Consider the following 24208-nt stretch of genomic DNA (forward strand, 5'->3'; position numbering starts at 1 on the left):
ATCATAACGTTCTAATTTGTCATTGTGATTTTAATAGCCGACCTATAATATATATGCCGAACTTTTCGTAACCAACTTATAACGATTATATCAATTATCACACTAATAATAGATATATTATTTTTTTACTTTTATAGTAAAGTTTAAACCTGGTCACATCACAATTTAGGTTAAAAGAAGTTTTCTTTTTTCCCAGGGGGTCTCAAATACTTTAACTATTGAAAATATGTAACATACTTATGCATAATAATTACTTACTATTAGTGCTGTATTAGCAGAATTTTCTTAAATCAATTCAATTCTTCTTTATAGCTATTAGTGCATAATTACTTACTATTAAATTGGCATTCCCCATTATTAATCTTATTTTTTATATGTTTCTCTCTCATTTCTTTTTAGGTAAATGTATAACATTTCGTAATTTAATCTCAAAAATTGTGCTATATTTCTAATGTTGTAGCAACTTTGTCAGGATCTTCTTGTACAAATCTAACATATTTACTGACACGTATTTCTTTATTTATGAAGATATTGGACGATATGTAATTGGCATTACACGGACAAAATTCTTAGGAATCACAATTTCGCAAATCTCATTAACATGAAAAGAACAAGTAAACAGCTATCATCCTTGATGTCGTTAATTCTGTTTGAGAAGACATCACCAATCACTACCAAAAGAAAAATCCATGATCACAGTGAAAAATCGTGACCATAGCTAGTGAAAGAATGACTATAGCTCTATATGGTCACGGTTTTTTCACCGTGGCTTATTCTGCCATAGTCATAGACCTATGATTACGGGTTTTTTTATCTATGGTCACGGTTGTAGTGCTCAAATTCTGGCACCTTAGGCCATATTTTTTTACCGTGTCATGCGTAAAAACCGTGCCCATAGGTTGCTCTATGGTCATCCCCTTTATTAAAACCGTGACCATAGCCTAATCGATGGTCATGATTTTTACCGTGACCATAGTCTCTATGGTCACCCCTCCTTAAAACCGTGACCATAGCCTCTATGGGTTTTCGCCATGACTATAGCCTCTATGGTCATCCCACCTTAAAGCTATAGTCATGGTTTTTACTGTGTCCAAAGCTTATCTATGGTCACCCCACCTTAAAACCGTGACCATAGTCTTATCTATGGGCACGGTTTTTACCGTAACCATAGCTTATTTTGTTTTATGAGATTTAATTTTTTTTAAAAGCATGATCACATCTCAAAATGATGATAATCCCAAAATAAATCTAAAAATGAGAAATTCAAGACATCTAAATCATAAAAGTTAGAGGAAAAAAATTTTCAACAATTAACATACGTTGTGATTAAAGTAACCAACTAACATATCAATATAGTTGAGTGAATACACTTGTCTCAATCTTAGTTTTATACAGTGATATATACATGAACACTAAGTAGACACTATTAACAGAATTGTTACTCAGGCGTGAGAGTAATGCAATTCAGACTCTGCCAGGATAGATTGTTTCTGGTATTGCTATTCTTCCTTTTCAACGCTCGAGAACTTTTGTTTCAGCCACTTTACCATATGAAAGCTCAGCACTTGCTTCATTAACATGCAAAGCAAAGTCACATCATAGTATGCACAACTCCTCACATATATCATAATTAATGACAATAAACCAAATGAACGGACAATTGAAAACAAAAATCAAATAAAAAATAGAGTATATAGATCACATGCTAACATTTGGTCCCTATTAGCAAATAAACTTTAAAATAGAAATAAAATTTATACTAAGAAACAAGAAATCTTTGTTAAGTGACAAAGAGAGAAAAGTCTAATATTTACTCAGTCTATATAAGAAAGTGAAATTATATAATTTAATTTAGTGAATTTGTTTTTTTTTTTCTGTTGCTGATTACAAATGAGATAGAGGAAAAATGATTTGCAACAACAGCACCCACTCACTGTAAGTTTTATAGCGGTAAGAAAGCCAAGAAAAAAAAAAGAATGAAAGAATAAATTAATCTAAAAGGATGAACTCCTTAGAATCCTAACCAGGATCAATGTCTTGATTTTCAACAAAGAGAGGCACATGTGAGAAACCACATCATTATTTTCATACTCCATACTCCATACTAAGCCACATCACTATTATTTGAATCATTTTTACTATCCGTCTCTTCTCTCAAAGAAATTACCTTCAAAATTAAGTGATATATATCTCTCAACTACTATTCATACATGCCAAGTAAAAGCACAACCCTTTTGATGTTGAAAGAGTTAAAAAATATGCCATTTTCAAGTACTGCCAAACCTTAATCATTTTTACTAGATCTTGATTTTTCCATGGACTTCTATCACTCATTAAGCATCCTCCATAAGTAGAACATGTGCATTTACCACCCAAAAAACTTAGCAAATTACTATATAATAATCAAACAATAATTAAATCTTATAGGTTCACTATATTATCACATTTACCATAAAAATGTGATGACTTTACAAGAAAAGAAAATTTGTTACCTTATATCAATAGCCTCAAGTAACACACTAAGATAATTAGAACCTAACACCTGAAATAAGAATTGTGTTAGTTCAAGAAATGAAAAAATGGAATAATATGATGGAACATAATAATGATCTATACTTGAACTTTTGCTACTATGCGAACATCTAGGAATGTCTTAACGGCTTTTCGTAGCATTTTGAAGCCAGATCTAGCATTGATAATAAAGAGCTTATGAAGAGTCTGCAAGGCCATCCATGTAGCGAACTGTTTTGTAATCAGTAAGTTCAATCTTCCATTTGAAAAGGAATTATTAGAGAGACATACACATATACCTCAGGATAGTAACTACAATCCATCTTCTGAATTTCCATAAAGAGGTGTCTTGCTGGCATTGAGAAATTAGACATTCCCTAGAATAATATTAACCCACCAATTAAAACCATATGCATTAATTTGGAGCTAGCGCTAGAAACTGAATTGAACTAGTCGAAATTAAAATGTGCTTACTACTCCATTAACATCCAAGATACTTGTAGTGGATGCTATGTGCCTTTTAGCTGCCATTGAACATACAGGGTACCTTATTCCCAATGTTTTCTCTTTTCTCTCATGTGAAAATATCTCATGTGAAGCAACCTTATTAACCAACGAAGTTTTGCAACCTGTGCACACGCACAGCCCTGTGCGCACGCACACGTTGGAAGGTGTTCTCTGTTGAGGGCGTTCGCATGCCTTGTGCGGATGAACAGAGTTGAAATTTTTACTACTTGTGCGTACGCACACCTCTATGCATACGCACACATTTGAAAACTTTCTTGGGCGTGCGCACGCATACCCTTGTGCCTACACACATGCCCTGTTTCTCAACTAAAATCTTGTTTTTAACTACTTCACCTTCCCAACAAGCTTGTAAACTTCTGTGACACCTATTTAAGACTTTTTACCTTGTTTTTGGATGTTAAACATAGAGAATACTATAAGTGAGTTTAACTAGATATTTCTGGCAAAAGTTTAGAAGACAGAGACTTAGGTTTCTGGAGTACTGAGGGTGATTTAGTTGAGTGAAGTGGTAGAGTGTTGTAAAGACGATTGGTATGATAACATTGTGATGTTGAGGATTTGACGATGAACTTGAAGATATTGAGGATGAATGATGTGGACTATAAGATGGATATAAATAGACCTGTGCTATGAGCAGTGATCTCTGAGAGTGAGATTGTGATTATGATATGCATTGTTCTCTATCGTAGGGGCTGTGGCAGTCTCCCACCTACGTTCGGATGTGAGGGTTGAAGCTGGGCTTCTCACTCATAATTATCGCTCCAGAGAAAGGTGGTAGGGCACTCATACCTCGGAAATTATTCCTCCTGAGCATGTGTTTTCTCTCTGGTTGCAAGGTGGTAGGGCACTATCACTCCAAATTATGCGGCATCTAGAAGAAGTTGGTAGGACACTCTCCCTCAGAACATTTCCATCTGAAAGGAGAAGGTGGTAGGGCACTCATCCCTCGGAATTATTCCTCCTGAATATGCGTAACAGAGAGACTAATCCAGGAGTTGCCGTCTGGATTTTCTGTCGGGTTTGATACGATAACCGACATGTGATATCACAGCCAATAGGACGGGCATTCATCATATGCATCTACCATATGCTTGTTTGCTTTGATTAGTTTAGTTTGCCTAAATGTATAATATGCCTACTTTCTTCTTGTATTACTTGCTATATTTGCATATGAACTGTGTATTATTTCCTTGTAGTACTTGTGTTTGTCTAGCGCTGAGGAGGTTACGTAGGTGGTGGTGATGGGATCGCACGGAGGTTAGGTTGGCAAAGGCTATGGGATACAATGGTGTGATTAGTACTAGTTAGAAATCCTTTAAGTTTAAAAAACCGTATTTATTGTTTATGGTTTACGTTAATTATTTTGTTTTAAGCTTGAATATTTTGTATCGATGTGAAGTTCTAGGATTGCCTTCGGCATCCCAGATCCTTACATCTTACATATTGGTCACGGTTACCATACTGAGAACCTCCGGTTCTCATTCCATACTTGTTGTTGTTTTTCAGATGCAGGTCGCAACCTGATGAGTAATCAAATTTTATAGGTTTGGATTTTCACACCAAAAATAGGATTGACGTTTCAAGTATAGTCCAAACCCAACAATTGATCATCAATCAAATGTTATCACAATTCAAACCAAATATATTAACCGAGAGTATTTCGACTCCCAGGTCGTCTTTCCTAGGAGTTGCAATAAAGTGTCATGCTATTGGCTACGAGGAATTGGGGGTTGTGATTGTAAGAAGCAAGAAACTAAAATGCAAGGAAGTGAGTAAACATGCAAGAAGTTAAATGAAGGCAATTAAATGATCATGCAAGCAATTAAAAGTCAAAGCAAGGAACATTGAAATAGAAGAAACCTCTTGGCATGGATTGAGGGCTAAGACAACCTATCCAAGCCATTGACCACAAACACATGATGATTATGAAGAGTTAATCCTACTTAGTCAACCCTACATCGAGGATAAGTCAAATAGGCATAGTTGATTTCAATCCCTAAGTCCTAAGTCAACACTATTGGGTCACATAGAGTCAAGAAAAACTAAATCAACTAACTAAGTCACGTGCTGCATCGTATGCGTACGCACAGGTGTGTGCGTATGCACACATGCTGATTTTCCTCCTGTGCGTATGCCCAGGTTGTTATGCGTATGCACACATGGCTGTGTGGTTCTTGTGCGTACGCACAGGGGGTTGTACGCACACACACTCTATTGTGTGCTTCTCCTTTGTTTTCTTCATGCTTTCTCCCTTTGTACATGCTTCCTTCCACTTTTGCCTTGCCAAACTTGCCTTTAGGACCTAAAATCACTCATCAAACATGTCATGACATCGAATGGCATAAAAGTGGGATCAAAATCACTAATTTAAGCACAAAAACGCATGTTTTGACATTTAGGCTCAATTAAGGGAGATAACACAAAAGCATGCTATTTAGGTGAATAAATGTGGTTTTACATGATAAAATACACTCAAATCAACCAAAATATATCGTCAAATATGGATTCATCAATTCTCCCACACTTAAACAATACCATGTCCTTATGCTAATCACAATCAAATGAGAAGGATAAGGAGGGCAAGCAATTTATTAAATACAACTAACTACATGCGTGCAACTATACTAAATACTATATATATATATATATATATATATATATATATATATATATACTATGGTTCCTATTGAGTTTGGCAAAAATAAACAATAGAATCTCAATCAATCCAAAACAAGTCTTAGGGCCAAGACAAAAAAATATAGCAATATAATCAATGTCCAAAGATTTGATTTGAACCTTTCAAAAATTACTTTCAACAACTTGCTAGAAGACACAAAATAAGGGATGGAAACATAGAATGGAGTGATTGAACCCCTCACCGGATGTGTATACACTCTAGTCGCTCAGCGTTTAGGGCTTAATCACTCAATTCTCCTTTAATCATGTTTCTCAAAGATTTGCAAGTCATCTAACAATCAACTAATACTTGATGCATGAATGCAAATATCATGAGGACTTTTGAGGGTTGTAATGGGGCTTAGGTAAGGGTAGGATTAATATGGTTAAGTGGGCTATTAGATTGGATCTTTGATTAGCTCAAGTACCCCACCTAATCCTATATCATCCTATATACATAACAAAACAACCTAACTATCCATTTATCCTCTTTCTCACATTCACTCATGCATCCTCTTTCCAATTCACACACATATGCATCCTTTATTTTTATTTTTATTTTATTTTATTTTCTTTTCTTTTTCTCTCTTTTTTTTTTGACATGAAAAAGAGATGCATATGTTTCAAGTATAGAATGCATGAGTGTTTACCCATTTTTCCAAATTTCAAAATGAGAACCCAAACTAACTTTCTACCAATGTGTTCCACAAATTCTCCACACTTCAATAACACACACTCCTCAAACCCAAGCTAATCAAAGATACAACACATGGACATTAATGGTTTTTTACTTAGGGCAAAAGATGTGCTTAATATTATAACAAAGGGGAATTAAAGACTCAAAAGTGGTTTTCAAAGGTAGATGTAAGGGTTGGCCATATGAGTTAACTGAGTTTAAATTCAAAAATGGCCTCAATCATACTAAATGCATTCAACACAACAAATATAGGACATAAAGATTCAAGCAAATCTAAGATCACAATCATAAACGGAGTTTATCATACAAGAACAAAATTTTGTGGTTGAAAATGTGCAACCACACATTTAAAGCTCAAATCTCACTAGGTAATTTGTTCAAGCTCTTTTCTATGTTCCATAACAAAGAATACTTTATGCAAGTTCAAAAACAAGTTTTCAAATCTAATCAATGGAACACCCTAAAAGGGATTTCTTGAAAATTCTTTGTTGTTTTACCAAACTTATTTACTCTACTATGCAAATATTTACTAATATAAAACTATAAGCAAACTATGAAATATACAAGCAACTAAGCAAAGTGAAATGCTAAACAAATACTAAACAAATATTCACAAAAGCATAACTATCAAAACTAAGAAAATAGTGCAAATTGTTTATGAAGAGAGAATTTATGCCCCAAATTTGCGGATCCTCCCCCACACTTAAACGTTGTACGGTCCTCTGTGCATGCACTCAATTTGGAGGTGAAGAGATGTGAGGCTCCACCTTCAGCTGGTGGGCACTGGGGCTCCGGTTACTATATAAACACATAAACAACAATTGAGAAAGAAGTCATAGAAGTGTGGTATGAGAAAAAGCAATGTGCATATTCTAAATGCGCACGATTTAGAACACACACATTGGCCGGATAAAAATAGAAACCACACAACCAAAAGAAATAGCATGTTCCTTAATTAAGTGGCCTAGGTTACAAGTAAAGGAAAACAAGAGATAGGACACAACCAAACCTAGATAGCCACAACTAAAGTGAATTGAATATATAAGACATTAGTTATTAAAGTTGTGCAAATGAAAGTGCAAGGTGAATAGAAAAAATGGCACAATCAACCATAACCAATTCATTGATGAAAAGCAACCTACTTGTTCATCCTCAAACACGATGCAATAGTTAAATAATAAAGGTACTTGTTGCAAAAAGTGACAAGCTACATAAGAATCAAGTTAAGTCACTCAAACAAATGCAAGGCATTAAAAACAAACAAGTATCTTGTTATATGATTTATATTGACATGAGGATCATGATGAACAAGTAATTACAACTCAATTCACTAAAGTAAAAGTGCACAATTCATGATACCAAACAAGAATAAAGTTTAATGCATATGGTAGCTACAAACATGAATCAGACTCACAGTTCATCTAAGCAATCAAACAAAGACTTAATGCTCAGTGCACATAGTCATCAAAAATAAAACTTAAGCAAGAAGCAACCCAATCAACATCAATCAAACACTTGCAACTTATTTAATTAACAAGTAACTAAACCAAAACTAATATAAAATTACTAAAACAAAAATGAGATGCAATAAAACTAACAAGAATAAGTAGAAAATAGGGAAAAAGTAAGAGAAGAGAGGAATGGATGGAAAAAGAAGAGAAGAAGTAGAGAGAAGAGAAGAAAAGAAGTAAAGTAGGAGAAAACAGGGGTGTGCGTAGGCACAGGTACGTGTGCGTACGCACACAAGGTGGAAAAGGGAGTTATGCGTGCGCACAGCAGGGTGCAGGCGCTGCGAACAGAAGGAACATAAGAATCTGTGCACACACACAGAAGCGTGTGCGGGCGCACAGAAGGGAAAAGAGGGGGTGTTCCCACGCACAAGGGGTGCGTGTGCTGCGAGTAGAGGGGTTGTTGAGGGTTTTGCGTGCGCACAGAGCTATGCGCATGCACAGGCAGGTTTTTTTTTTCCCAAAAGGATCATGTGTGTGCACGCACACAGGTCCGAGCGCACGCACAGGAACAAAAATGGGTAGGGGTTCACGGGCACAGGCTGTGCCAGTGCTCCCACCAAAAGGGATGCAAGTTGGCGTGCAGACGCACAAACCTGTGCGCTCACACAGGGAGTGCGAAAAAGGGAACCTATGCGTACGCACAGGTACGTGCGCACGAACGGGTCGCAGAAAACAAAGGAATGCACATGCACAAGGCGTGCTGGCGCTGCAAACAGGGGGTAATATCATGAGTGTGCGTGCGCACAGGTCGGTGCGCATGCACAGGTACGAACAGATGCCCACCTAGCACTTCTATTTAGAGTCCTTAAGTTAGACTTATGGAGAGCTCTCATCAAACTTGAAATCCCACCCAAGCTTGTATCCTCCAAGGCAATTGAGATTCCCAAGCTTGTGCACCCAATCTTGTTGTGAATTCCTTTCATTCCTTCTAGGTAACAAGCAATTGAAATTCCCAATTCCTATACACAATAGCAACACAACTCACAATGCAATGGGTGAGATTTCATAGGATAAAAAGAAAATGGAAATCAAAGGTAACAAAAACAATTAAAATGAACTCCTAATACTAGCAAAAACATGCAATCAATCAAAAACAACTATTCACATATTCACATATTAACATATTCACATTAACCAAAAGCAAGCAACATATGTACAATCAACCAAAAATAAGCTATTCACACTATTCACATATGCACAATAGCCAAAAATACAACACCATTACAACTCCCCGGCAATGGTGCCGAATTTGATGAGTGATCAAATTGCATAGGTTTGGATTTTCATACTAAAAATAGGATTGAGTTGCAAGTATAGTCCAAACCCAACAATTGATCATCAATCAAATGTTATCACAATTCAAACCAAATATATTAACCAAGAGTATTTTGACTCCAGGGTCGTCTTCCCTAAGAGTTGCAATGAAGTGTCATGTTATTAGCTACGAGGGATTGGGGGTTGTGATTGCAAGGAGCAAGAAATTAAAATGCAAGGAAGTGAGTAAACAAGCAAGGAATTAAATGAAGGCAATTAAAAGATCATACAAGGAATTAAAAGTCAAAGCAATAAAAGTCAAAGCAAGAAAAATTAAAATGGAAGAAACCTCTTGGCATAGATTGAGGGCTAAGGCTACCTATCCTAGCTATTGACCACAAACACATGATGATTATGAAGAGTTAATCTTACTTAGTCAACCCTACATCAAGGATAAGTCAAATAGGCATAGTGATTTCAATCCCTAAGTCCTAAGTCAACACTATTGGGTCACATAGAGTCAATGGAAACCAAATCAACTAACTACTCTAATATACCCCCCCCCTCACATGGAGTAAGGCCTTGCTTAATATAGGAATAATCAGCTTCAGAAAGTCCAAAAACTGGGCTCTTAAGGCCCAGAAATCGCTCCCAGCGATTTCCATTAAGTGAGTCACGTGCTGGGACGTGTGCATACGCACAGGAGTGTGCGTATGCACAGATGTGTGCGTACGCACACATGATTATTTTCCTCCTGTGCATACGCACAGGTTTTTGTGCGTAGGCACACAGGCTGTGTGGTTCTTATGCGTACGCACAGGGGGTTGTGTGCACACACACTCCAATATGTACTTCTCCTTTGTTTTCTTCATGCTTTCTCCCTTTGTACATGCTTCCTTCCACTTTTGCCTTGCCAAACTTGCCTTTAGGACCTAAAATCACTCATCAAACATGTCATGACATCGAATGGTATAAAAGTGGGATTAAAATCACTAATTTAAGCACAAAAATGCATGTTTTCACATTTAGGCTCAATTAAGGGAGATAACATAAAAGCATGCTATTTAGGTGAATAAATGTGGTTTTATATGATGAAATCCACTCAAATCAAATATATCGTCAAATATGGATTCATCACAACCCATCTTGGTGAGTTGCTTTGGTGGTGACAGAGCGGAGGATCTCTATCTTGTTTTGAAGTCTTTTGAGTATTTTGTTTAAGATCTCTCACTTTTGTATTTATTTAGCCTAGAGGCTCACTTGAGAGAAAGTTTGTATAAGCTGCTTTACCTGTTTAAAACTCAGTATGTCAGTATTTAACTAGTCGGCCTAAACTCCGCGGGCTGTGGCTAGTATCTTATGATTATTATACTCTTATATAACTACATGTATCTTGTTATCTTACATTGTAGATCTTGTCTTTTATGCTTGTAGCTTCGTGTGAACGTTCGCGCTTTGTAATTCCGTATTTGAGCTTATTTTCTTCATTGGGCTTCTAAAATTATTATTTCTTTCTATATATATTTATGTATAAGCTTTAGGATTGTTGTAACCTCTGATTAACCTATGCAAATAGAGCACGCTTTCTTGTGTAAATCATGGGCCACGTTTTTAAAAGCGTGGCCTAAGGTTCCAAAGTGTGTCCAAGCTCCAAAATGTGCCCCAAAATTCCTCTTTTCTCCTTTTTTGCTTATTTTGTACTTTTTTTGTTTCTTTTTCCACTTATTTCCTACAAATTTATAAAATCAAAAGATCAAAGAAATGTACCATTTAAGCACAAAAGCATTCAATATTTAAGCACTAATCATAAATTTCTTGTATGAAAAAGCATAGAAAAATATGACATGTTGACATGTCATCACAACACCAAACTTAAATCTTGCTTGTCCCCAAGCAAGAAAAGAGTCATGCATTAAGTTTTGACAAACCAAAGTGAGAAGAATAGCAAGTTTGATATTTATGGTTGGCTAGTTTTCTATGCATGCTACAATCACAAAAGAAATGTAGATGATTGATGCTTCTATCTAGCTCATTGATGAGCGGATAATTTATACGCTTTTTGGCATTGTTTTTTGTATGTTTTCAGTGTAATTTAGTTAGTTTTTATTATATTTCTATTAGTTTTTAAATAAAAATCACAATTCTAGACTTTACTATAAGTTTGTGTGATTTTCTATAATTTCAGGTATTTTCTGGCTGAAATTGAGGGAGCTGAGCAAAAATTTGATTCAGGCTGAAAAAGGACTACTGATGCTGTTGGATTCTGACCTCCCTGCACTCAAAGTGAATATCCTGGAGCTACAAAACTCCAAATGGCGCACTCTCAATTGCGCTGGAAAGTAGACATCCAGGGCTTTCCAGCAATATATAATAGTTTATACTTTGCTCAAGGATAGACGACGTAAACTTCCGTTCAACGCCAGTTCCATGTTGCAGTCTGGCGTCAAACGCCAGAAACAGGTTACAAATGGGAGTTGAACGCCAGAAACAGGTTACAACCTGGCGTTTAACTCCAGAAATAGCCTAGGCACGTGAGAAGCTTAAGTCTCAGCCCCAGCACACACCAAGTGGGCCCCATAAGTGGATTTCTGCACCATCTATCATAGTTTATTCATTTTCTGTAAACCTAGGTTACTAGTTTAGTATTTAAACAACTTTTAGAGGTCTATTTTCGCACCTCATGACATTTTTAGATCTGAACTTTGTACTCTTTGACGGCATGAGTCTCTGAATTAATCAGAATCTTCGTGGTATAAGCTAGAATCTATTGGCAGCATTCTTGAGAATCCGGAAAGTCTAAACCTTGTCTGTGGCATTCCGAGTAGGATTCAGAGATTGAATGACTGTGACGAGCTTCAAACTCACAAGGGCTGGGCATAGTGACAGACGCAAAAGGATCAATGGATCCTATTCCAGCATGAGTGGGAACCGACAGATGAATAGCCGTGCGGTGACAGCACACCTAGATCTTTTTCACTGAGAGGATGGATGGTAGCCATTGACAACGGTGATCCACCAACACACAGCTTGCCATAGGAGGAACCTTGCGTGCGTGAAGAAGAAGACAGGGAGAAAGCAGAGATTCAGAAGACAAAGCATCTCCAAAACTCCAACATATTCTTCATTACTACAGAACAAGTATTTAATCCATGCTCTTTTATTCTTCGCAATTCATACTGATAATTATAATTGATTTCCTGACTAAGATTTACAAGATAACCATAAATTGCTTCAAACCAACAATCTCCGTAGGATCGACCCTTACTCACGTAAGGTATTACTTATACGACCCAGTGCACTTGCTGGTTAGTGGTACGAGTTGTGAAAAGTGTGATTCACAATTCGTGCACCACTCATTTTATGAAATCTTTTTCTTATATTTCTTCCTTGAAACAAGCTTTTTCATTTTTTTATTAGCTTTTCCTTTTGGGTGCTTTGTCCCATGAGTTGATAACAAAGCTACGACTCTAAATGCTTTGTTTTCAAGTATTACCACTTGATACATAAGCACCACAAGCATTTAATTAGAGGACTTCTTTAAGCTCATTTGTTTCTTTTCTTACTCTGTAATTACTGATGCTCAGAGCCTTGAGCTTTGAGGGAGTGCTTTTGCACTTGAGCCTAGCCTTGACTCTAAGTGTTTTATTTTCAAGCTTTTTGCCTGATACATAAACACCACAAGTACTTAACAATTAAATTGTCATTGGTACTCAGAGCCTTCAGCTTTCTCATTCTTTCCCTTTTGCTTTTCTTGACTTAATTTGCAATTGCTTTTTCAAGGTTTTCATGATTTCAAAAATTTCATAAAATGTCCTAAATGAAAACTTTAATTAAATAAAATCTAATGCAATTGAGCAACAATTAACCATACTAGCCTTTCAGTACTTGTATGAACATGCTAAGTTCTTCTTTAATTCCTTGTTTGTTTATGATCATGATACTTTATTGCTTTGAACTTACAAAATTCAAGATGGTAGTCATAATGTCACAACATGTTACAATTTAGCAATCAAGCTATGCTTATTCATAACACACATGCCTACAGAGAAGCTAGAAGACAATCATGCAATTTAAAGTGCTGGAAACAAATGAGAGGAAAAGGAACTTTACCACCTTGTAATTCATCTTCTCTACTGTTGTCCTTTTCCTCCTATTCTTTCCCCTTCCCATACCAAACTCAGAATGCTTGCTCATCCTCAAGCAACAATTAAAACAATAGTGATGGGGCTAAGATGGATCATGAATGTCTTACATAAAATGTCAGTAGCACATGTGTTTAAGCAAGCAGAATTAAAAATAACTATGAAGGCACAGGAGACAGAGCATTGTGATTGCAAAAATAAGAGGGTGTGCATGATACATTGCATAAAGAATGAGTGGCACACCAAACTTAGTATGACACTTTCACTTGGAATTGATACAAGTATCCAGTAAAGATTGGAAGCAAATTTTGTTGCATAGCAACACCAAACTTAGAATGCAACCATATATCAATTTATTATAACTAAAACAAAGGCAACTGTTATATGTTAAATATCATTACCAACGGAAGAATCTGTCATGAATAAGGATTTCTTGGTAAGGTCTTTAACAAAAACAGTTAAGGAGCAAAATAAATGAAAGCAGTAAAAACAAAGAAATGACTAAAACAAAGATAATAGTAAAAATGTTAAACCAAAAGAAAGATAACTTTACAGAGGCATTATGATTATGCAAACAAGTGGTGTTGCTGAATAAATTACATAGAAAAATAAGTGGCACACCAAACTTAGAATCTTAGTGTGACACTTTTAGTTTAGAATTGATGCAATCATTCATAAAGATTGAAAATAGATTGTTGTAGGGTAACACCAAACTTAGAATATAATCATATGCCAATTTATTGAAATTTAAACAAAGCAGACAGAGAAAATAAACAAAGCAAAGAAATGAAATGTTACCTATGGTTGGGTTGCCTCCCAACAAGCGCTCTTTTAGTGTCATTAGCTTGACATGTTGTTCTTCACTTTCTTCCTCTTCTTCCAGTTTGATAAGAGGAATGACCTCAAGTAGGGAGAAGATTCAGCTATTGTCCCCTGTCTTGGTCTCTCCTCAGTAAGCTTCCTTTTGTTAATGGCTTGATTGAGCTTGCTTGCTGGATCAGGGGTAGGATCGGTGCTCTTGTTAGTTGCCTTCACTTCTTGGATATCAATACTTGGTGGTTGTGTGATGTTTGGAGCATTATCTTCATCAAAATCCTTTTGAATTGGTGGTTTAATGAGCCCTTCTTCTATGCAACTTTCTGCTTCACTTGAGTTTGGATTTCCTTGATTGTCTTCCTCACTTTCTTGTTCTTCCACTTCCTCCTCTGCACTCAACATTTAACTTAATAGCACTTTCATGGAGGAGGCTTGTTGTTCTTCCCAAGATCTCTTCATTTCCTCTTCATATCTTTCAATCACGGATTCAAGTACTGAGAATCTTTGCTTCAGGGAAGTTTGTGAGGGTTGTGAGTTTTCATGCTCCTTTGTCATCTCAAGTGGCTTCTGTAGATATGCAATCTCAGGTTCAAATATCTCCACGACCTCCTCCTCTATTGAAATTTTACTTGATGCAGTGGCCTCTTCTTCCACTTCCTTATTCACATCCACCAATTGTTCTTCATCTTCCTTGCTTAGAACTTCTTTGTTTTTCCTTGCCTGCTCCAAATATCTATCCATCTTATTCAGAGGGTTTCTTGTTCTTTCCAAGAGTCTATGGATGTTTGTAAGTATTGTTCAAATGCTAGCTCAAGGGATAAAGGTTGAGAATAATTTTGTGGGCATGGGTGTGTTGTGGTGATGTTTTGAGGGACATAGAATGAATTTTGTGAATTATGGACTGAATTTTGTGGTTGGTATGGATCGTGGAGGAAACTTTGTGTTGAGGCATCATCTAGTGATGAAGAATTTTCACATGAGAAACTAGGAGGTGAGGTTGGACAATTTTGCATGAATGAATTGAAGGTTTGCTCAAGTGATGATGGCTCTTGATAAGTGGAGTATGAATTGTCAAATGCTCTCTAATTTTGGTCCTCCCGACCTCAACTTGAATCTTTGTTGAATTCATCACAGTATGGATCATTTGGTGGAATTGGGGGACAATCTTGCATGAATTTATTGAAAGCACACTCCAGTGATGACGTCTCTTGATGAACAAAGTATGGATCACTAAGATCTCTTTGATTTTGACCTTCCCAGCCACAATATGAATAGTTGTTAGACTCATCAAAATCTGGATCATATTGTGTCTCTGAGAAGTGTCCCATTTCAACTGATTGTTCACACTCTTGTTGACATGTCTAGACACCATGAGGGTAATGAAATAAATCATCTTGTGGTTCTGGATCATATCTCATGTGAATTGCTTCATCTTTTTCTGAAGCATACCCCATTGATTGGGTTTCTCAGAATCTGTTAATTCTTGGTGATACTCCCAGCCACCATTAGAATAATGACTTGAATCATTTTGTGGTGGTGGGAAATATCCCATGTGATTCTCTTACTCATCTTGTGGTTCTGAAGCATATCTCCATTGATTGGAGTGCTCAGAATCTGTGATTTCTTAGTGATATTCCCAGCCACCATTAGAATAGTCAATTGGTGATGGTGGGTAATATCCCATAAAATTTGTTTGATCACAAGATGAGTTGAACTCCATTTGAATTTTGTAAAATACATCACCAATGAAAATTGAAATTCATGTCACAAAGAAGAATTTCTTAGTGAGGCAATAACTCAAACACCTTGGTATCAGTTTAAAACAGAAAATTAAAAGGACAAAAATAAAGAAAACGCTTAATCTAGACTTCTCACCTACTTAATCATTGTCGATCTAAATCAATCCACGGCAACGGCGCCAAAAACTTGATGAGGGAAAAACGATTCCACACAAAACTCACCGGCAAGTGTACCGGGTCGCATCAAGTAGTAATAACTCACAAGAGTGAGGTCGATCCCACAGGGATTGATGGATCAAGCAACTTTAGTGAGTGGTCAGCTTAGTCAAACAGACAGTGGTGAATTAAATGAAAATTGGATAGCAGAATGTAAATTTGCAGAGAAGCTAAAGTGCAAAAGGTAAATTGGCAGAATCTTAAAGAGCAAGAAATGTAAATTGCAGCAAATGTAAAGGGAATTGGGTGCAGGGAAATTAAATGAAAGTAGTAAAGCAGAACTTAGAACAATTGCATAAGATGTAAATTGCATGAAAAGTAAATTCAGATCACAACAAACTCAAATGTAAAGTTGCAGAAAGTAAATGTGTAGAAGAGAATTTGAAATAAAACTGAATTTAATACTGGAATGTAACAATTTGCAGAAAGATAAAAGTGTATCAAACTATGCTAAGCTCTCTAGAGTCTCTAATCCTCCAAGAGAGATCTGGAGTCTCTAATCCTCCAGCCTGAGCCTCTATTCTACTCCTACTCCTACTGTGCGCTCCCCTCTTTTTTTCTAACAGAAGTAAAGCCTTTGTTATAGGTATTCCTAAAATACAAATGAAATTCAAATTGGAAAAAAATTACAATTAAATGCAAAATTCCTACTCTAGATGATCCTTGTGCCTTTCAGTGATGTCAAATGGACTTTGCTTGCTTTGGGGCTTCAATGGGCTTGAATTGGATTTAAGTGAGCCAGAGTTGCAGCTTCTAGGAGAGCGTAGCATTCATTTAGAGAATGGACCGTTCGGGAACCCACGCGTATGCATGTTGTACGCTTGCGCTTCCCTGGTGTTTTGGCTCATTGACGCGTACGCGTCACTTGCGCGTACGCGTCCCTTGCAGCGTTCACAAAACGAACACAGCATTCATGCAATGAACGCTACCCTACGCGTATGCGTCATGTGTGCTTGCGCATAGGTGGGAAAATGTTGATTCCATCCTTCAGCGCCACCCACGCGTCTGCGTGCTTCCTTCCAGATTCTCTATCGACGCGTGCGCGTCATGTGCGCGTGCGCGTCGGTTGCAAAATTCCAATTCCAATTTTGAAATTGCACAAAAACGTTCACTTATGCAACGTAGCATTCTCTTTGCAAATGAATACTGGTTGTGCAAATAGAGCACGCTTTCTTGTGTAAATCATGGGCCACGCTTTTAAAAGCGTGGCCTAAGGTTCCAAAGTGTGTCCAAGCTCCAAAATGTGTCCCAAAATTCCTCTTTTCTCCTTTTTTGCTTATTTTGTGCTTTTTTTGTTTCTTTTTCCACTTATTTCCTACAAAGTTTATAAAATCAAAATATCAAAGAAATGTACCATTTAAGCACAAAAGCATTCAATATTTAAGCACTAATCATAAATTTCTTGTATGAAAAAGCATAGAAAAACATGACATGTTGACATGTCATCAATAATCCTCCCTCTACTTGGACTTATGATGATGTGTGGTATAATTAGGGACCAAGCATATCTCTCTTCATGAGAAATTAGACCAAAGAATTGGCTATTGATCAAGATCTGAGAGATTGAGTCACCAAGGGATTGGGGCTCAATCAATCATGATTGCCAAGAGGTCAATGAGTTGTATGATTGAAGATGATATGAACTGGATTTAATCCAAAGAGACAACATCTTCTGATCTCAATGAATTCCCCTTCTGCTTATCTTCTACTTTCTTTATAACTTTCTTTACATTCTGCAAATCTCCATTCCCATTTACAATTAAGTCATTTACATTTCTGCACTTTATATTATTGCCATTTTCTTTTTTGCACTTTACTGCTTACATTTACTCTTAAGTCATTTATGTTTTTGCCTATTTACAATTCTGCAATCACCATTTATTCTGCTTAGCTTGACTAATTCACCAATTAATTAAAGTTGCTTAAACCTACCAATCTCTGTGGATACAATCTCACTTCACTATGGGTTATTACTTGACGATAATTTTTGCTACGCTTGCCAAAAGAATGGATTTATCATTTTATATGGGGTGTAAATTCTGGTCATCAAGTTTTATGGCGCTGTTGCCGGGGGTTGGTTTGAATTTGACAATGATTAAATTGATTGGAGAGCTAGATTAAGTATTTTAATTACATTGTTAATTTTTTTTAGTTCTTGAATTCTCTTTCTGTTTTGTTTTTTTTATTTTACTTTGGATTTTAGTTATTCATTGTTCATATTTCCATTCTTCTAACTGTTTGATTAATTGCATCAACCAAGCTAACCATTAATCTTAACAAGAGTGATTCCTTCACTTGCTCTCTACTTGCTATTTGTTGAATGTATGACAAGTAGAAGGGGAGAAACTTCATCCTCTTTTGATAGTGAACCTGAGAGGACCTTCCTTAGATTAAGGAGGGAAGCAAGAGGCAAAGGCATAGTTGGAGATGAAGTAGTAAAGGAAGATCTGGAAGCTACTATGGAAGAAGAAGTACAAAATCATGTTGGAGTGGATGCTGGTAATCATATTGGGCAAGAAGAAGTACAAATCCAGGAAACTGTGGCAGTAGCATTCTCAAGCCAACAATCCATGCTAACGACTTTGAGTTAAAACCTCAACTCATCACACTTGTCCAGAATAATTGCTCATATGGAGGGGGAGCCCAGGAGGACCCAAACCAACATCTCACTATATTCTTGAGGATTTGTGACACTGTAAAGTCCAATGGTATATACCCTGACACCTACAAGCTACTTTTGTTTCCTTTCTCTCTCAGAGATAAGGCAGCAAAGTGGTTGGAAGCATTTCCCAAGGAGAGCCTAACAACTTGGGATGAAGTTGTAAACAAATTTCTGGCAAGATTCTACCCTCCACAAAGAGTCAATAGACTGAGAGCTGAGGTGCAGACCTTCAGACAGCAAGATGGTGAAACACTTTATGAGGCCTGGGAGAGGTTCAAAGACTTGACGAGGAAGTGTCCTCCAGATATGTTCAACGAATGGGTTCAATTTCACATCTTCTATGAAGGGTTATCATATGAAGCAAAGAAGGTTGTGGACCATTCTTCAGGGGGTTCACCCAACAAGAAGAAAACCATTGAAGAAGCCATAGATGTCATAGAGGCTGTGGCTGAAAATGAATATTTCTATGCTTCAGAAATATCTCAAAAGAAAGGAGTGCTAGAGCTAAATCCTATGGATTCCTTGTTAGCATAAAACAAGATGAATGCAGCACAACTAGCAGCCCTAACAAAAAGGATGGAGACTAGCCAAGTCTCAGCTGTCCAAGCTCAAGCATCACCATAAGAAGAAGATACCCCAGACGTTGGAACTGATTGGGAACAGGCAAATTATGTGAATAATTCTTCTAGACCACCATATGACCCAAACTCCAAGACATATAACCCAGGTTGGAAGAACCACCCAAACTTTGGGTGGGGAAACCAACAAGGCCACAACCAAGACCATAGCAAACGATACCAATCCAACCAATACAATAACCATAACTCCAACCATCAAGCAAGCAACAATAGACCTACCACAATGCACAAAATACATCATACCATTCCACCCAACAACCACACAGCAACCCTCACCAAGAAACATCAACATTGACCATGCAGCCATGTGAAATCAAAAGCAACTTTGAAAGAATAGAGGCTGTAATAGCACAGATGTCATCACAGCTGAAAGGGGCTATTTTCAATGTTTTGGATAGATAAATACAGGCTGAAAGGAAGATGGATGCCAATCAAGAAGAGTGCAGATCAAACATAAAGAATCAAGGCGCAGCAATTTCAAAATTGGAGGCACAACTAGCGAGCATGTCTAAGCAAATTCCAATGCCCATACATACATTTTCCAGTGAAACAATGGTCAACTCAAGAGGGGAATGCACTTAGAAATGGAAAAGTTGTAGAGGAAGCACCCTCAAATCAAAGTAATCAAGAAAAATAAGCTGCAAAGGAGCCTAAAAACAAGAAAGAACAAGAGACCCCTGTACCATCCTCATCAAAGCCAGTCCTAAATCCTTATGTGCCACAAGCACCCTATCCACAAAGGCTAAGGAAAGATGGAAGAGACAGCCAGTTCTCAAGGTTCCTAGAAATCTTCAAGAAGCTCCAGATCAACATACCCTTTGCTGAGGCATTAGAGTAAATGCCCCTCTATGCCAAATTCTTAAAGGAGCTGATGACAAGAAAGAGGAATTGGGGAGAGAAGGAAACCATAGTGCTAACCGAGAAATGCAGTGCTATCATACAAAAGAAGCTCCCCCAGAAAATGAAAGACCCTGGGAGTTTCCAAATTCCATGCATCATATGTGATATCACCATTGAAAAAGCATTGTGTGACCTGGGAGCTAGTATCAATCTCATGTCCCTGGCCATGATGAGAAGAATGAAGATTGAGAAAGCCAAACCAACAAGGATGGCACTCCAATTGGCTGATAAAAAATTCAAATTCCCTCATGGGGTAGTGGAAGATTTGTTGGTGAAAGTGGAAGAGTTTATTTTCCCAGCTGACTTTGTTGTGCTGGATATGGAAGAGGAAGCCAACACATCTATCATTCTAGGAAGGCCATTCCTAGCTACCATTAGAGCCATTATTGATATCCAAAAAGGGGAACTAGTTTTGAGGTTACATGAAGAGAAGATGGTCTTCAATGTCTTTAAGGCAATGAGTTACCCCAAAGAATCCATAGGAGAATGCATGATGGTAGATACTATAGAGAAGCTAGTTCAAAGAGTGTTGGAGGAAGAACAATGTGAAGAGATTATGGAGCCAGAACAACAAGCATCAGGTGGAGAGTTACCACAAGAGATCATGGAGAATTCAATCATGCTGAACCACAAGGATAACAAAGAAGTGGAGGCACCAAAACTAGAGCTGAAAACCCTACCTCCAAGCTTAAAGTACGCATACTTGGGTGATAACAACACTTACCCAGTGATCATTAATGCAAGCTTGAGTGAGGAGTAGGAAGAGGAGCTTCTCCAAGTGCTGAGATAACATAAAGATGCTATAGGATGGACACTTGCAGATTTGAAGGGAATTAGTCCTTCAATGTGCATGCACAAAATCCTACTTGAAGAAGGACCCAGGCCCTCAAGACAGCAACAAAGAAGGCTAAACCCAACCATGAATAAAGTGGTTCAAAAAGAGGTACTGAAATTGTGGCAAGCTGGGGTAATTTACCCTATCTCAGACAGCCCTTGGGTAAGCCCAGTGCAAGTAGTCCCAAAGAAAAGAGGGATCACTGTTATACCAAATGAGAATAATAAGCTGATACCTACAAGAACAGTGACCGGTTGGCACATGTGCATCGATTATAGAAAGCTTAATGAGGCCACCAAGAAGGATCACTTCCTCCTACCTTTCATGGATCAGATGCTTTAAAGATTGGCCAAACATGAATATCATTGCTTCTTGGACAGTTATTCTGGTTATAACCAAATTGTTGTAGACCCTAAGGACCAAGAAAAACCTCATTTACTTGTACATATGGTGTTTTTGCCTATAGGAGAATGCCCTTTGGATTGTGCAATGCACCTGTAACATTCCAAAGGTGCATACTCTCCATATTTTCACACATGATTGAAAGATTTATAGAAGTGTTTATGGATGACTTTTCTGTATTTGGTGATTCATATTCTAACTTCTTACACCACTTAGCCTTGGTGCTAAAGAGATGCCAAGAAACCAACCTTGTTTTGAACTCGGAGAAATGCCACTTTATGGTTACAGAGGGGGTGGTTCTTGGCCACAAAATCTCCAAAAGAGGCATAGAGGTGAACAAGGCTAAGGTGGAGGTGATCGAAAAGTTACCCCCACCTTGCAATGTCAAGGAAGTTAGAAATTTTCTAGGACATGTTGGTTTCTATAGGAGGTTCATTAGAGACTTCTCAAAGGTTGCCAAACCTTTGAGCAACCTACTTGTCTCTAATGTACCTTTTGTTTTTGATAAAGATTACATGCTAGCCTTTGAAGAGCTTAAGAACAAACTCTCCTCTACACCTATCATAGCACCACCTTGCTGGGATCTTCCTTTTGAGCTAATGTGTGATGCATCTGACCTTGCTGTTGGTGATGTTTTAGGACAGAGGAGGGACAAATTGGTGCATGTTATTTATTATGCCAGCAAAGTCCTCAATGAGAATCAAAGGAACTATACCACTACATAGAAGGAATTACTTGCCATTGTCTTTGCTTTCAATAAGTTTAGATCATATCTTGTTGGCTCCAAAGTAATTATATTCACTGATTATGCAGCACTCAAATACTTGCTTACTAAACAAGATTCCAAGCCCAGACTAATAAGATGGATCCTGCTTCTCCAAGAGTTTGACATTGAAATAAAAGATAGGAGTGGAGCAGAGAACAAGGTGGCTGACCACCTTTCAAGAATCCCACAGGAAAAAGATGATGCACCCTAAATTGCAGTGAATGAGAGTTTCCCTGATGAGCAGTTGATGATGATCCAAGAAGCTCCTTGGTTTGTAGACATAGCCAATTTTAAGGCTGTTGGAGTGCTACCAACTAACATCAACAAAGACATAAAGAGAAAGATGATCAAAGATACTAAACACTACATCTGGGATGATCCATATTTGTTCAAAAAAGGTGCTAATGGGATCTTGAGAAGGTGTATTTCCCATGAAGAAGGACAAAAAGTGCTTTGGCAATGCCATGGATCTGCATATGGAGGCCTTCAGTGGGAAAAGAACTGCAGCCAAGGTGCTACAATGTGGGTTTTATTGGCCAACCATGTTTAAAGATGCAAAGGAATTAGTGTCAAGGTGTGATGAATGCCAAAGGGCTGGCAATCTACCCAAGAAAAATGAGATGCCACAAAGGTTTATAATGAAGTTAGAATTGTTTGATGTATGGGGAATTGATTTTATGGGACTCTTCCCATCCTCATACTCAAACAATTACATATTGGTGGCTGTAGATTATGTCTCAAAATGGGTAGAAGCTATAGCTACTTCAACAAATGACAACAAGGTTGTGATGAACTTCTTAAGCAAGAATATCTTAAGTAGATTTGGAGTTCCTAGAGCTCTCATTAGTGATGGAGAATCACACTTCTGCAATAGGCAACTTGAAGCACTCCTCTCTAAATATGGAGTGAAACACAAAGTGGTAACTCCATACCATCCACAGACCAACGGGCAAGCTGAAATCTCAAACAGGGAGCTCAAACGAATTCTTGAAAAAACTGTTGGAAGCTCGAGAAAGGATGGTCTAAGAAGCTGGATGATGCATTATAGGCCTACATGACAGCCTTCAAAACACCCATTGGAATGTCTCCATACCAATTGGTGTTTGGCAAGGCTTGTCACTTACCAGTTGAGCTTGAACATAGAGCATTCTGGGCTCTAAAAATGCTGAACTTTGATGATCAAGCTGCTGGAGAAAGGAGGTTAATACAACTAAATGAGTTGGAGGAATTCAGGAATCAAGCATATGAGAATACAAAGACCTACAAGGAAAACACAGAAAGGTGGCATGACCAAAAGATAGCAAGGAGAGAGTTCACAGAAGGGCAAAGAGTGTTACTGTACAATTCAAGGCTTAAGTTCTTCTCAGGGAAGTTAAAGTCTCGATGGTCAGGACCCTTCACCATTCTCAAGGTGTCACCTTATGGTCATGTAGAGATCATGGAAGATAAAACACAGAGAACCTTCACTATGAATGGCCATAGACTCAGGCATTACTTGGAAAACTCACTGAATGAAAAGAGAGTGAGCTACCATCTCAGCTAAAGAAGGAAGAACGTCAAGCTAGTGACGATAAAGAAGCGCTGGTTGGGAGGCACCCTAACACCCTATATCCTTTTGATTTACTGCTTTCTTAGAAGTAGCTTAAAACTTGTTAGTTTAGGTAGTTTGAGTCTCAGTTTAATGTTCTATTTCATTGCCTTATAAAAGTAGATTAAAGGTGGTAGATTAGGAAGTTTAGATTTCAGTTTTTAATTGTTAGTAGCTTTACATTCTGTTCTTTTTTTTTTTCTGAAAATGTAACTTGATGAATATATTTTCTGATGATGAGTAATTGGGCTGGGAACTGGCTAACAAGCTAAGTTTGGTGCGGCCACCAACCCACTTAATCTAGGCTTACAACCCTTTGTATGATTT

At 37.5% G+C, this 24208-nt stretch overlaps 1 protein-coding gene across 1 annotated transcript; it reads right to left on the bottom strand.

Moving 5' to 3' along the window:
• Positions 1919–19697, bottom strand: LOC107637767 (phosphatidylinositol/phosphatidylcholine transfer protein SFH11-like). The gene is made up of 6 exons (XM_021122438.1): positions 19551–19697; positions 2986–3114; positions 2811–2888; positions 2617–2718; positions 2493–2542; positions 1919–2392 (listed from the first exon to the last, which is right to left on the bottom strand). Exons 1-6 carry the CDS (start codon positions 19695–19697, stop codon positions 2194–2196), a joined length of 705 nt encoding a protein of 234 aa, XP_020978097.1. The 3' UTR covers positions 1919–2193.

This window comes from Arachis ipaensis, chromosome B04 (genome assembly GCF_000816755.2).
Source record: "Arachis ipaensis cultivar K30076 chromosome B04, Araip1.1, whole genome shotgun sequence".
Lineage (NCBI taxonomy): Eukaryota > Viridiplantae > Streptophyta > Magnoliopsida > Fabales > Fabaceae > Arachis > Arachis ipaensis.